This window comes from Podarcis liolepis, assembly GCF_965112155.1.
Source record: "Podarcis liolepis genome assembly, chromosome: 2".
Classification (NCBI taxonomy): domain Eukaryota; kingdom Metazoa; phylum Chordata; class Lepidosauria; order Squamata; family Lacertidae; genus Podarcis; species Podarcis liolepis.
Window position 1 is genome coordinate 16,846,727 of NC_139555.1, and position 16,022 is coordinate 16,862,748.

The 16,022-nt window shown below is 43.4% G+C and overlaps 1 protein-coding gene and 1 long non-coding RNA gene across 2 annotated transcripts; one reads left to right on the forward strand and one right to left on the reverse strand.

The window, feature by feature from the left end:
* Nucleotides 1–4: 4 nt before the first annotated feature.
* LOC310700751 lies at nt 5–2,716 on the forward strand. Its single transcript, XR_014522789.1, has 2 exons — nt 5–127; nt 2,360–2,716. It is a non-coding gene; the product is annotated as an uncharacterized lncRNA (long non-coding RNA).
* LOC310700568 (transmembrane protease serine 12-like) lies at nt 1,445–13,893 on the reverse strand. Its single transcript, XM_083490452.1, has 5 exons — nt 13,759–13,893; nt 8,632–8,833; nt 6,455–6,714; nt 4,561–4,703; nt 1,445–3,085 (listed from the first exon to the last, which is right to left on the reverse strand). The coding sequence occupies exons 1-5, from the start codon at nt 13,856–13,858 to the stop codon at nt 2,849–2,851; spliced, it is 942 nt and encodes a 313-aa protein (XP_083346578.1). The 5' UTR covers nt 13,859–13,893; the 3' UTR covers nt 1,445–2,848.
* Between the last annotated feature and the right edge of the window lie 2,129 nt (nt 13,894–16,022).

The window sequence follows — 16,022 nt, forward strand, 5'->3', positions numbered from 1 at the left end:
CGACCCCAATCCTTCAGCACTTCTTATAATAACTAGCTGACAGGGTTCAGGTGCAGGACTTGCGTATTAACAACGAGTTGGGGAAAGCTGGCTTTTGCAACGTTCAGAGTAGCTACCAGGAGGAAAGGTGGTGTACTTTGTAAATATATACATAACAAATAGATAAGTAAAACCGTCATCATCATATCAGGCTGATGGCCCTTACACATTTTCTTGACGGGTGTGGTTTTGCTGATAATTAAGTCTGTGAAATGCAGGGAAGTTCACCTGACATCTACATTTAGGTGCCAGGCAAAAACATTTCTTTTTAACCAGGCCTTTGGTTGACCTGATTGGAATCCTATACACATTTAAAATGTGGCTCTTTGGGGGGGGTGTTATTGGGTTATTGTTATTTTGATTTTATATATTGTGATCTTTTCTGTGAACCATCCTGAGACCTCTGGGTATAGGGTGGTATATAAATTCAATAAAAAATAAATTATTTATACCCGGCCCATCTGGCTAGCTTTCCCCAGCCACTCTGGGCAGCTCCCAACAGAATATTAAAAGCACAAACACCAAACATTAAAAACCTCCCTAAACAGGGCTGCCTTCAGATGTCTTCTTAAAGTTAGTTGTTTATTTCCTTGACATCTGATGAGAGGGCATTCCACAGGGCGGACGCCACTACCAAGAAGGCCCTCTGCCTGGTTCCCTGTAACCTCACTTATTGCAGGGAGGGAAACTCCAGAAGGCCCTCGGAGCTGGACCTCAGGGAGCTTAAGGCAACAGGGATGGGAAGTACTGTTTTGGCTGCCTTATAGGGAACACTGAGACAGACCATTGTTGGAGGTGCCTGGGATCGAAGCTGGCCCCTGTCGCAATGCAAAGCGTGGAGTCGAGCACCAAGATACAGCATTACCAGCGATTTGATTTACAGTAATCACTTCCGATTCCTCCTTTCCCAAGCAGCTGCCAGGCACAGTTCCTCCCCCATTTTATTTTTTATTTCATTTATGAATGAAGAAAACTGCCCAGCCGAAGCTCCTTCAGTACCAGTGGCATGCCCACCACACTGCAGAGAGCTATAGGAGGTGGGTTTTCTGTGTAGGAACCACAGAAGGCTGAGCTTCGGGTCAAGCTTCATCCAGCACTATATGCAGTGCCAGTATGGACGCAACTGCACGGCAAAAGCTTCATGGGATTGTCCCATCAAAGAAACAAATAGCTGAGTTGTCCCTCTGCTTTCTCTTTTGTTGGAGGGACATTGACCAGCACATGCCAGGGGACTGGGATGAGGCTGACCAGGAGGATGGATGCATGCAAATTCTGGCATGTTTCTGGCTCAGCCTTCTTCTTTTCATAAAGCTACTTAATGAGTTGCCTATTACCCGTCTTGCATTCTTTGGATGGGGCAGGAGGTCCACAATGGAGGAGGAGGGAAGATGGGAGGAGGGAAGGATAGTTCTGTTGTAGCACATTGATCTAGTTGATATCATGTTGACGTGTAGCAGTATTGGAAAAATAAAAACAGCTGTGTGGATGGTCACAGATTATTATGGTCATCAGTATCTTTTAAAATAATAATTTAACAGAACATATTTTCTTGCAATGGAGGAGAGAATCCTTGGATGGTTTGTCCCTTCCACTCACTCCACTAGGCAGGACAATACAATTATTTTTGCTTGGCCATGTTCTCCTGTTTCTAGAGGTTTGCTGTTACGTCTTTGGCATGTTCAGCTTGGTTGCTCTTGAACATGAGGTATAATTTGTGTAGTGCTGCTTAGTACAAGGGACAGACCATCTGAGGATCCCGTCCATCCCTGGCAGAAAATGAAGCTTCATGGCAAGTCCAATGTTACATCTACCATTCCTGTCACAGAAATTAAATCTACTGGGCCCTGCACATAGGTAACAATCTTCACACAACTGCTTAGTTCAATGATTTGTGTATATTTTTAAAAGAAATGGGTGACTGCTCCTCTCTTTTTTCAAGTAATAAGGAATCCAAATTCAATATATGGAGAGTTCTGAAGTTTTAAAGTGATACAGGCCTTTGTTCAACTTTAAAAAATACTAGCTTACCAAACTTTTTCAGTACAAGGCATTGCACTTTTACTCAGAAGTTCACCTTTAGTGTAAAGTCTAACACCTAGTCAGTATTTAACAGACTGCACCCTACAACAGATGCTGGTGTTTCGTTTTTAAAAGATTAACACAAAGCTGCTTAGAAGAAATATGGTGTGATTACATTGCAATAAACAAATCAGCAGAGGGAGCAATGATTAAGATAAAACTGTCCAATACATTAGGCCCTACTTCTTCAAAACACTGTGGATTTACTTTAAGAATTCAACACAATGAATTTTGTTTGCAGGATAGAGCCTTGAAAATGTGATTCTTATATTTAACCGTTCTTCATTTGAGTGAGGAAGTGTTCCACTGGAGTATGTGTATACAAGTATAACATAAGTTTTATTTTAAAGTGCTATGTATATATGACAACATCTGCCATCTATCACAAACTCTGATATTCTAGCATAGAAATAAGATGTAAATATTGTGATAGTATTGGTTTAATTCTGAAAATTCTTCTATCAAGACAAAAACATTTTTATTGTGTACTGAATGATCATATTCAGTTCTTATTTTTTCAACTTAATTTTCATGTTTTATTTTGAAGAGTATGATTTCATAATGTGATTTACAGACCATTAAACACATATATTTTAAATAACATCTGATATATACGTATATTTAATTTATAAGGGGGAATATGGTAAATTTGTTGATAAAAGTGAAGAATTTTGCTTCCAATTTTGCAATCCAAGTTCACTCTAGTACAATGGAGAGAGAGTTTGCCTCTTCATAGAATATAAAAGACTGTCCATGCAACAATCCAATAGATCAGAATCCATCGAATGCTCACATTGGTGGTCTTAGCAATTAAATGCGCATCTATCCAATTTTTGTAATTAACTGTACGAACATAGATTCCTGGATATCTTGGTCGGCCACAACCAAGCCCAAAACTGGTGATTCCTATCAGATAATACCTGCTAACATTTCGAAAATAACACATCAAAGGTCCACCGCTGTCTCCCTGGAACATGAAAAAATATGGTACTCTGAAGTTTTAGGAAACAGGATTGGGATCCAATCAATCTGGAGTTATGTCTCTCATGAACTATCAAAAGAAAACACGTTTTTCTAGAAACAGTACCTCCAGAAAGCCTGACTTGGGTATCTTACCTTGGTTTCCTTGCTGACACAATTTGATCATGGATGCTTTAGGAATTCCAGCAACAGTTTCAATAAGACAGTGTGGTGTAGTGATTAGTGTGTTGAGAAGGACCTGGGAAACCAGGGTTTAAATCTCAAATCAGTCATGAAGCTCAGCGTAACCTATCTCACAGGGTTGTTGTGGGGAGAAAAGGAATAGGAGAATCATGTGCACCACCCCTTGGAGGAAAGATGAGAGATACATGTAATAATATAAGGAAGTAATAAGCTGACCCTGAAAAGCAACTCAAGACTCAAAAGGGCTATTTAATCTTAGCTATCAGAGCAAGACGTGACACAGGTGGGAGGACAGCACCATCCTGCTTCCATGTTGTCTGTTTCGGATGGAAGCAAAGTGGTCCAATGTGTTCCAAATGGAAGGAAATGAACATCCTACCTTTTCTGCAAAGCTGTACTTTTATCAATAACCCTAAACTTTGGTAATCAGAACACCAACAATCCTAACCCCCTTATATACCCAAATGATTGCTGCGTTCTGAAGGAGTGTCTCTTGCACATGCCACTTCATCAGGTGACCCATTCATATGATGTAGGAACCTACCCTTTGAATCTCGCTGCTATTACAAAGCAAACAAGCACTGTCTCTATCATCTTTTTAAGCTTTCTAAGTGGAGATTTTTATCCCAGTCTGGATCTGTTTTTATATATGTTTAAATATGCTTTTAAAGTTGAAGTTTTTCAATTGGTGACATTAAATAATTTTGGGATGTTTCATGGGAAGATATCCATAAAAGAAATGACATTATTACTGCATCATCGTTATTTTAATATTAGTATTCACAACGTGATATGTTTTAAACCTCAACAAGGATGATGGTTTCTTTATTTATATAATCCTTCGAATCCATATTAGGAAAGAACATTCCCTTTTTCCTCCAATTCCCCTCTGCTTTTGTATTTATTTTTCTTTCTTCAGTTGTGAATTTGCAGTCAGGAACTCATGTGCTGTGTTTTGTACTGTGCCTCATGCTGATTTACAAGGTGAAGTTATGTCGCTGCTTGAATTTTATTGTGATGTTTCTCATGTCCCAATTTTTCTCACAGCAACTAATTTCCCTCCAAAATGTATTAACTACTTTGGTGCTACTTTGACACAGCGGTAAGTAAGCCTGGACAAATAATTGTATGACAGCATGTTTTGGCAATATGTCTTAAAATAAAAATGATTCATTTCCCCCTCATTTACCAGCAACTTTGATATATTGCTTTGATATATTAGTCAAGCAACTACATGACAGAATGTTTTGACTACTTATTGTATATTCTCCATTTTACCTGGCAGCTATCAACACGTCCAGTCAGAGAGCCAGCACAAACCATGTTTTCTGTTAATCTCCCTGCATACGAGTCATATCTATTGCATAATCTCAGCGGAAAAACGTCTACCTGAGCTTCTTGTAATATTAATTTGCCAGCACCTGAAAGGAAAGCACAAAAAACTGCTGGAAGAATGCATTTAACATTCTGAAACAAGGTTGTCAAGTATGCAACCTGGCTGGGTAACCGCTTAAGCTAGCCTAACTCTTAAACTTAATAAACCAGGTTTGTATTTCCCAAGTAGGTCTATGAAACCTACCTTCATTTTCAGAATAAGGCTCACAAATCCTTACTGAACTTGTAATGAATTCTGTTTGCTAGCCATCGCAGGCCCCAGGTATATATGGAGCTGTGTATGCTCAACATTGAGATTTGGGTGTCTGTGTTTTAATTACAGTATTTTGTTTTCTTCTTAATCTATGATTTCAGGTGTTATTGAACTTGTTTGTTATTGGTTCAAGGTTTGAGGTATTAATTAAAACCAGCCCTTCAGTGTTCCCTATCCAGCAAGGTTGAATTAAAACAAAGTGCATTAGGTTATCAGTACATAGGCGTCTGCCGGGTATGGTTAATACATTTAAATATAGCCCAGTGGCTTACCCAATTCGGTATGCCTGCATCAGCTATGAGTCATAACAAAAGATATATGCTTTGTAGACTAGATCAAATACCTTAAAAATTAAAGTATAGTTTTCTCAAGTGCACAAATCTCAGGCAAGTTTTGAAAAAGCAGAGAAGTGACTTTCTGAGTGCTTACCGTATTTCTGAAAAGTATGATAGAGACAAATACATGGCAGGTTCAAGGCACAAGTACATATACTGCCCTCATATGATAAATGCAGAAAGCATGACAAATATTTTGTCTAAGCAATAGATCATATACAAAGAACCTTTGGCCAGCCAGATGATGAACTACAACTCCCATCCTCCCCTGTCACTGGCCATCCTGGCTAGGGCCAATGGGAGTTGCAGTTCAGCAAAATCTGGAGGGTGTGTCTGCAGACCTTGCAGAATCCAGCTTTTCTTAGTGCAGAAATTTGATGCTCGCAGAGTAAATTTTTATTTTGTGTTTTCTGACCTTGGTTATAAGCTGTTAAATATTTTTATCTTGATTAATACAGTGGTACCTCGGGTTACATACGCTTCAGGTTACAGACTCCGCTAACCCAGAAATAGTACCTCGGGTTAAGAACTTTGCTTCAGGATAAGAACAGAAATTGTGCTCCGGCAGCACGGCAGCAGCAGGAGGCCCCATTAGCTAAAGTGGTGCTTCAGGTTAAGAACAGTTTCAGGTTAAGAACGGACCTCCGGAACGAATTAAGTACTTAACCGAGGTACCACTGTATAGAGTTTAAAAACATAAACACAGCTAAAGAATTTACAGACCCAACAAATGACACTCCTTTTTCTGGATTAAAAGAGCAAATACTTCTGAAGAAATCTGTCCAGTTTGCTCATGGTTAGCCAGTAAATATTCTGCACACAAGATTAAAATTTTACATCATTACTGCGGACAGAAAAACTGACTCAGGGTTAGGGCTGCTAATATTGATAACACTTCCTGAACACCTGTTTTACAGTTCAGTGTCCAGAAAAGGTGATGAGCGAGAAACATTTCACAATTACATTAAATATTAAAAAACTTTAATTGTACATTAAAAAATATAATGAAAGGATACGAAAACCAAATTAATCATCACGACTATCAGAAATTCCTTGTGTACACTAACGGGCAAACCAAACCTAGGTTTACCTCTGTGCAATACACCATCAAATGGCAAAGAAGCTTTTTGAAATAACTAATTCTCACTCTTAACAATAGTTTAGTTTAAAGGAAAAGTAGAAGATTTACCTTTCTCCTTTGTGTTTCCCCAGCCAGCTATGTAACATGGGTACATGTCAATAGTATCATTTTCAGGTATGCAGACGGGCTGAATATAATTATTATATTTTACATGTTTTATTAGCGTAAACAAGGCAATATCATTTTCATAGCTTTCTGAATCATAATCAGAATGGACCGTGATTGTACTGACCCGGCGCTTTCGAGTATAATAGTTGTGTGCATGAAGATGATGCACGGCGATGACAGCCCTCCAAAAGGCTGCGTTCCTAGGACAGAATAAAATCAAAATCAGAGTCAGTAACTATTTTAGAATAGTTACTTCAAGCCTGGCGGAAAACTATCAAGCACGGAGCCAGAGTCAAATGGTGAGGGAATGACAAAGGTTTCTGCAGTAATAGTAATATAACCAGTAAAAGCATATATGCATAAGAGGAATCCTGCTAGATCAAACCAAATCATGTCCTATAACAGCCAATCAGATGGTTGCCTGTAGGAAGCTCACAAGCAGAACCTACAGTTGCTGCTCAGCAATTGGTACTCAGGTATAGTGCCTCTGCATCTGGAAGCAGCATGAGCCCTGCTCAGTATGACTATTCACAATTGACAGACATATCCTCCATAAATTTGTCTCATGCACTTTTAAAATCATCTAAGCTGATGGGCCTCACATTGATCAAAGCAACCTTGAAACATGCCCCAATAATTCCATTTGCACACAACTCCCCCAAAATCTTATCATGATGGACTTATCAATAAGCACAGCAACTTTTTAAGTTGTCTGCCTGTCTCTGCCTCTGGACTGGTCTTATGATAACAATTATCCCTTCTCCAATGTGAATCTCCAGGTCACCGAGATCTGCAGGCAAGACCTTCCTAGCCAAACTGTCATCTGCTAAGGTCCATCTTGCTTTAAGTATGGGATTCCCCCCCCTGTTGTGCCATTGACCCTATGGACTCACCACAGCTCTGAAATAAGACAAGCACCAATAGAGATGTGCTCATGGGGCTTGTTGAAAAATGGTTCTCTCAGATCATTTGTATTAGCTAGCTCTGTTTTTGTTTGGTTTTTTGGGCGCTGCTGTTATTTATTGCTTTAATGTACTGGTCTTAATAACTCTACTGTGAACCATAATGAAATTATCTAAATAGAAGATAGTATATAAATAAAATAAAAATGGAAGCTACAAGTTGGATTCAAGTAACTTGGAGCACTAGCGGAAGCCAGTGCAAAAATGTAAGTGTAAGGGAGCTCCCCTCAGTCTGGAAGTTCAGAAAAATCTCCAGAACAGCATGTGGGAGGAGGATATTGTTCCCTCCAGCGTGCAGAAATACTTGTAGTAACAGAACAGTCAAATCTCTGTGATGTTGAATTCTAACCTATGTATTCAGAATTAAATAAAATCTCCACCCCTGAAAACCAGAGTAAGAATAATGAGGATGACTCCCCACAGAGTTACAAATACTAAGGTTAGAAGCCGAAGAACTGCAAAAAATAATTCTACACCAAGATTTTGGGCATGTGTCAGCTACAAAAGAGTAGCTGATAACCCATGCTGCATGACAAGCATATTTTGAAGCTTGAGTGCAGTTGCATCAACACTTTGCGGAATCAGCATGTATGCCTGCTGCCAAAGTAGGGGAAAAAACACCTCGGCATACTGTAATTTGGAAATGGGAGGACATTAGTGCCCTCCGTACTTGCGTACCCTAAAATAGATTAGATTGTATTCCGTGCAATGAGTTTCTTGAAACATGAACTTATGCTTGAAACTGTAACCCTACTGTAATAAAGGAGAAGTACACACAACTGAAATAATCTCATAATTCTTCCCCTGCTTCCATTTCCCTCTTCACCTTGCAGACCTGAGAGGCTTCTGATAAGTGCCAAGGGGAGCAGAGGGGAAGAGCACCAGGAGATGAAAAATCTACTTTGTCACACTGTTTTAACTACCAAACTATATAGTATTAAAAAAGGAAACATCCAGTCATTTACTGCTGTGTTGTTGGGTGGGAAAAGATTTTGGGAGGATGAGAGGAGAAATGTATTCCTGAAGTCCCAGTGTCTCATTTCCTCTCCCACTCCTCCTTGAAATATGTCCCCACTCCCATGAATTCTGAATATTCACCAAGTGCTTAAAAAAAATATCAGTACACCTTTCTCACACTTTAGAATAGATACATGCCTATTTTTTTTAACGCAGTGTGCTGCTGTCAACACCGTGTTGTTTGTAATTAAACTTCCACCACACAGATGGAAATATCCTAGGCCAATGGTATAATGCTGAAGGCTAACTTGCCATGGCCAAGATCCAACCATGGCATCATGTCCACCTATAATCCGAGACTCTGTTTTTTCCTCATCCATAAGAGGCCTTGTTCCGCAGTCTAGAAATCAAAACACAGATATACTGATGAGATGCCATGAATGTAAATGTTCTGTTAATACACACCAATCCATTGACCAAAACAAACTTAAAAGTAGATCTAAGGGATCATTGTTATAAACCGACCAGTTTGCCGTAGCGCTTCTGTCTCTGGAGAGTTTATGCAAGACTGCAAACTTTTGAATCACTTACCCCTTTGACACACGTTGTGGATCACAATCTGGCTTTTGCCACAGAGTGGACTGGTTTTGTCTCTGTGGTTGGAGGTGTTAGCACCTTTGTTATGCACCCACCCTCTGGACCCATTTTCTGTGGCTGGTCTTTATATATACCATTTAGAAATGCAAATAATTAAGTGGTATATAAATGTCTTAAATAAATAATAAAGATAGACACCATTTCTTGGTGAGTTAGGTCTGGCAGTGATGGTTCCCCCCTGTAAAGGTGAGGGGCAGGTTAAGAAATTTACAGATGATAAGGAATTATTTAGGGCATTGGTTCCCAAACCTCTCACCCCAGACCACTTGAAAGTTGCTGAAGGTCTTAGTGGACCACTTATTTTTTCTGCCTGTTGTTGTAAATGTGATGCAATTTGCTAAATGATGCCTGATTTTTAACTGCACTTTCCTTGCTTCTTTTTTCATATACTGTACTTCATTGTATTGTATTACAATTTGTATTCCTTAGAACCCTTTCCAAGTGTCTTCCTCCCATTACTTCTGGTCCACTTCCAGCTCACCTTGTGGCCAGACTGGATCCCTGGGTTCTAAGAATGATGACACAGTCTTTGCACCCACTGTTCACAGACAGTGCTCCTATCATTCATGGTCCATTGGCCACAGTCTGGGGTCCCCTGCTGTATGGGATTTTCTGATTGGCATGTCTGACACCCCTGTTGAGGTCCTGGTCTCACTGAGGAATGGCAAGGAGTCTAGGGCCATCAACGTGATTATCCTTAAATGCCCACTCCGACATTGTGGAGCCCACCAGAATTTTGATGTTTCAGATGATGATTCAGATGATGCTTCAGATGATGAAACACTATGAACAATGACTGGACTGTGTCGTAAATTTTTATGTTATTACCCAAAGGTCCTAGGTTGGAAATATACACAATCCAAACCAAAAGTTAAAAATTGAAATTGAAACACTCTAAAACAATATACGGAACTCAGTAACAAATGAAACCATCAGCAACAATATAATTTCAAAGGTTCCATAGCACTACTAAAGGAGAGACTGTTCCAAAGAAGAGCAGCCACTGCAGAGAAAGATGGTCCACAGACCCCTATTCCATAAGCCTCAGGGCTTCCCACGTAGATTTTAAAATTCATGCAGGTCAGTATGGGAGGAGGCACACTTTCAGATACTTGGAGCCTAGGGCATTCAGGTTAACTTTTAAATTTGTACAGCTTAAATTAGGCCTGGAAGACAATAGACAAGCAGTGCAATTGTTTCAGAATTTATAGAGGATACCCTGGGGCATTCAGCTAGAACTCTGGCATCAGCATTCTGCACCAGTTGCAACTTCCAGACCATTTTCAAAGGCATGTATTACAATAGCCCTACTTGGAAATAACCAGACTATGAAAACCTGTGGCCAACCAGAGCTTCAACAGCAGCACTAACCATGTGAGTCAGAAAATCCCACGAAGCATTCAGGAATCTTTTGGATTCCATAAGTCTCCAGGGGTGGACCATCTTAACCCCCCACCCTTACACGGCGATCTTGCTGCTACCAGTCCAAAGCACACCAAAAAAGTATTCATCCATGATAAACAGTTCACCACAAATCCACAATACAGTGGTGCCTCGCAAGACGAAAAGAATCCGTTCTGTGATTCTCTTCGTCTAGCGGTATTTTCGTCTTGCGAAGCAAGCCCATTGACGGATTAGCGGATTAGCGCTATTAGCGGTTTATCGGCTGATCGGATCAGCTGATAAGCGGCTTAGTGGCTTAGAAAAGAGGGGGGGAAAGGAAAAAAACCCCCGCAGGAACTTGCAAGACATTGTCGTCTTGCGAAGCAAGCCCATAGGAAATTCGTTTTGCGAAGCACCTCCAAAACGGAAAACTCTTTCGTCTAGCGAGTTTTCCGTCTTGCGAGGCATTCGTCTTGCGGGGCACCACTGTACCTTCTGTCACAAAAATCAGATCTGGGCTATGCCCCGCAACATGAGTTGAACCTTGATGTACTGAGAAACCCCATGGTTGTCATGGAGGTCATGAAATCCTCCGTGGGCCCAGTAAATGCAGCTTCGGCATGGACACTGAAGTCTTCCAACGCAACAGTGAAATGTTCTCCAACATGACCTCTGAGACCACCTCAGCTAGAAAGACTGCAGGGCAGCGGGATGGGCAGTACATCAATAGTATCTTATTCTATCTCAAGGGCCCAAATCCAGGAACAAACCCTCTTATCAGTTACAGAGCACACTGGCTTCCTGGTGAGGACAATGGAATTTTAATGGTCAGCAGCATCTCTCCCCTCCCGTCTGACCTGGCCTGGTTCTGCACCAAGAACCTTGGGGGACAAAGCTAGGATAAATATGGTCTGCTCAGCTAACCCACCTGGTCTCAGTAATACATGCCACCTTGGGCACCCCCATGGAAAACAGATGACTTATTTGGACTGATCTGGCATCAATTAACATCACTACTACAGCAAAGGGGTTGCCAACATGTTCACCCAAACTCTGAAGATTGGAGGTTAGTCCACAAAGGATGATGGTCTTACAGGCATCCCCAAACTCGGCCCTCCAGATGTTTTGGACTACAATTCCCATCATCCCTGACCATTGGTCCTGTTAGCTAGGGATGATGATAATAAATAATAATAATAATAATAATAATAATAATAATAATAATTTTTTTATACCCCGCTCTCCCTAGCCACCTAGCCAAGGCCGGGCTCAGAGCGGCTTACAAGCAATAATAAAAACAAGATGAATCATTACAACTTAAAAACAAAAATAAAATACAACATTAAAATAATGGAACATTAAAATATTAAAATGTAGCCTCATCGCAGGAGGAGAAGGAAAAGAAAAAAGAAAGAGAGGGAGGGAGGGAATCAAATTGGCTCCAAGCCAAAGGCCAGGCGGAACAACTCTGTCTTACAGGCCCTGCGGAAAGAAATCAGATCCTGCAGGGCCCTGGTCTCATGAGGCAGAGCGTTCCACCAGAGTTGAAAAGGCCCTGGCTCTGGTTGAAGCCAATCTAACTTCCTTAGGGCCTGGGACCACTAGGGTGTTGTTATTTATGGACCTTGAGGCTCTCCGTGGGGCATACCAGGAGAGGCGGTCCCGTAAGTACGAGGTGATGGGAGTTGTAGTCCCAAAACATCTGAAGGACCGAGTTTGGGGATGCCTAGTCTTAACCATAACTACTGCCCCTTCTTCCAGACTTTCTAAATAATCTTTAAATGCTATTATTATTAGTAGTAGTTGTTGTATTAAAATTCTACCCCTCCTTCTGCCCTTCATAACACTCAATGCATCCACTGAAGTGATTTTTAGTCCGTGAAAGCTTCTGCCACAATAAAGGTGTTATTTTTTTTAAGCTGCCACAAGATCCATTGTCCTTTCTGCTGGAAAAGACTAACACAACTACTCTCTGGGACATAGTTCACAAGAGGCCAATGTTCCATGCTTCAGTAGGGCTTACTCCAAGCTAACGTTGCAGAGGGATGAAGCCTAAAGAATGAATGCCACTCATGAGCTGCCAAATCTAGAGCACTATTTTAACTCGGAAGCAAATGCTCCACTGCCTACTTGCGTCACTGTGTCTATTAAGCAATAGCATCCTCCATGGAAGCACTTTAGGAAGGAGGGGACTTCAATTTCCAAGTAATAATAATTATTTATTATTTATACCCTGCTTTCCCAAATCTGATTGAACTACACACTGACCATTGAAGGTTTATGCCCCCCAAAACAAATCAGCCTCGAAGGTTGCTGCCTCGTTTCATGCAGACCTTCTACCACCCAGCCAACCTCTTTGTTGCTACCCTTTCTACTCTGCTGTGAAATCTATCTCATGCTTACACAGATTTCACAAGGTGTTGAACAGGATTTAAACACTCTGTTACACATACTGGGAAACAAGTTACCATAAATATCCTAGTTTTGATCTTTTTAATAATACAAAAACAAACAAAAACAAATAAACTTACAGACCTAACAATCCACTCTGGAGTTCCTCACACAATAGTTCTGGCCTACTTATAATACAAAAATAAAAAACCAACTTGCAGACCTAACTAGCCACTCTGGCGTTCCTTACACAATAGTTTTGGCCTTTTTATGCTACAAAAACCGAAGCAGAAACCCAACTTGCAGACCTCACTAGCCACTCTGGAGTGCCTCACGCAATAAAGTTTACACGCAAGCACCTTCCTGTGTTTGGGGTGGGTAACATATTTTGGAATGCTTGAAGTATACACATTTTAGCCTTTCCAGTTGTTGTATCCCTTCCTTTTAATGAGATGGGAGCCCAAGATGTATTATTTTATGGTTTTTAAGATGATGATGATAAAATAATAATATAAAACACTAATAATAATAATATAAAAAACACCCCTCCGTTTCGAGCCGCCCAGCGACAGCTTGCTGGAAAGAGAACATTTGTTGGGGTTGGGGATAACAATCACATTTCTCTGGTTCCTGAGGCCGCGATGGGTCCTTCCACGGGGACCCCAATGCCTCCGCCAGATCCTCCTCACGGCGGATCCACAGGCCTCGCCCGCCCGCTCGATTTGAGAGCAAATCCCAGTCCTCTCAAGGACTTTCCGAGGAAATCCCCGCCCCTCCTTCCTTCGCTGCCTCCCACGCGCACGCGCAGTTCCACCCCTGTCTTTTTTGGCGGCTCGAGCGCAGCGCGCGGAGAACGTGGAAAGGGCGGCTGGAGGGAGAGAAAGCCGGGCTCACCCTCCATGGACAAGAGAGACGTGACGTTTCTGGGCGTGTTGAGCAGCCCCAGGAGCGCCAGCAGAGAGGCCGTGGCTGCCCGGCGGAGCTTTCGCAGCATTGTCCGTCGGCGAAACAAAATGGCGGCCGGGCGCCCCCCCCCCCGTCCCGCCGCTCTCTTGGCGGGAATAACGTTGCGGCGGCGGCGGCGCGAGGGAGGGAAATGGAGCGAAGATGGCTCGGAGTTCCTTCGCTCGTTCTGACAGAACCTTTTGCTGCTTTCCCCCGCACAAACACCGAACACATACACACACGTCTCGCAGGGTTCTGGTTCTCGAGGGGAGATCATTAAAGGAGCCGAGATGGTTCTCTCAAGAAAGAACGCGGCTGGAGGGAACCGGATTACGGTGCCTCAAGAGGCTGACCCGAGACATACCTATTAATATAGGTTAAGTCCATAGCAGCAGTGCCAGATTTACGTATAAACGAAACATGCTATAGCTTAGGGCCCCACTCTTTTGGGGCCCCCTAAAAATTTAAAGGAAAAAAACCCTGGATGTACATTTCCAAAATATAAGATAAAAAGCAAATAAAATAAAACCTACATACAGTAACAGTGTTTTGTGTTGTGTAGGCTCCTGTGATGTATGTAATGGGCCCTGCCTGCTCCCTAAAGCAGTGTTTCCCAACCTTTTTTGGGCAAAGGCACACTTGTTTGATGAAAAAAATCTCGAGGCACACCACCATTACAGCCCCGTGACGTCAGCGCGCAGCGTCACGCCGGGAGGGACGCACGAAAGTGTAACTTTCAATTTTTTCCCTCCCCCTTGCCGGGGAACCTCCAAGCTTTGGGGGTGGGGGGGGAGGAGGCAGCAAAGCGAGGGACTGAGGGACCCTAACCCTAACCCTCACCGATCACCCGGGAAGGCATGCGAACGAGGAGCCCCCGTGTCCTGCTCCCGGCAGCGGACGGCACAAAGCGAGGAGGCCTGGACAAGGCAGCACGCTCCCCGCTCTCGCTGCATCGGGGCTTTTCTCCTCCAGGCCGCTTTCGAAGTCCCCTTCTCCGCTCCCAAGAGCCGGAGCCGCTGCTTCCAGGCCCTGTCCGAGCCCCGACTTGTGGCCTCACTTCGAGGAGCGCCTGTTGCTGGGGACGGGGCTGCATCCCCCTCAGCCGCCGCCTCGCTTCCTTCCAGGAGACCCGACGGCTCCCCCTCTCCCGCTCGCCCTCCTGCGCCCGCAGCAGACCGAGACCTCCCTGCCCCCGCCCGGCTCGGCCCTACCTGGGCGCCTCCAAGCGTTGCGCTCCACGCCGGGCAGCTGCAGCAGGGGCTGCGCGGGGGCGCGCGGCGGCCCGGCTGAGCGCGCCCCGGAGCCGCCGCGCCGTCGCTCGCGAGTCCCTCCGAGAGCCCTCGGGACTGACTCCGGAGTCGCGAGGCGGCGCGTCGCCCAGGGAAGGGGCGGCTTCCCACAAGTCCTCCGGGAAGCAAATGCCCTCGCCCGCCTCCCTCCAGGCAACATCTCGCGGCACACCAGGCAACATCTCACGGCACACTAGTGTGCCGCGGAACACCGGTTGGGAAACACTGCCCTAAAGTATCACTGGTTTGCTCATTTCTATATATAGGGTGGCTACATTCTGCATGGACTGGTTGCATGGGGGCACTGCAGTGCAGCACAGCTGAATGTATACTTAATTGTATTTCTGTTCAACAATTACTTTGATAAAATACGTATTTTGTTAATGTGAAAAATGGCTTTAGATACCTATTAGGTCCATAAATGGAAGGATGCGGGTGAGCCTAGGACTTGCCGATCAGAAGGTCGGCGGTTCAAATTCCTGCGACGGGGTGAGCTCCCATTGTTCGGTCCTAGCTCCTGCCAACCTAGCAGTTCGAAAGCACAAAGTGCAAGTAGATAAATGGGTACCACTCCAGCGGGAAGGTAAACAGTGTTTCCGTGCACTGCTCTGGTTCGCCAGAAGCAGCTTAGTCATGCTGGCCACATGACCCAGAAGCTGCGGACAAACGCCAGCTCCCTTGGCCAATAAAGCGAGATGAGCAGCGCAACCCCAGAGTCGGTCATGACTGGACCTAATGGTCAGGGGTCCCTTTACCTTCACCTAGGTCCATAAATTACCACATAGCATATATTCCAACACAAAAAAACAGCAACAATTTGTTGTTGACAAAGGACAGCTGGACATATAAAGGGCCCCATTACCTTCAGTAGCTTAGGGCCTCATCAAAACTAAATCCAGCCCTCACAGGAGCCAACTCCTAGGG

Bases quoted from the DNA above. Each gene is read 5' to 3' on its own strand.
- LOC310700568 (XM_083490452.1), bottom strand. From the start codon at position 13,858: ATGCTGCGAAAGCTCCGCCGGGCAGCCACGGCCTCTCTGCTGGCGCTC. The intron at 8,834-13,758 runs GTGAGCCCGGCT...TTTGATTTCTAG, and splicing joins GTCTCTCTTGTCCATGGAGG to ACTGCGGAACAAGGCCTCTT. The intron at 4,704-6,454 runs GTAAATCTTCTA...CTTTCCTTTCAG, and splicing joins GGGAAACACAAAGGAGAAAG to GTGCTGGCAAATTAATATTA.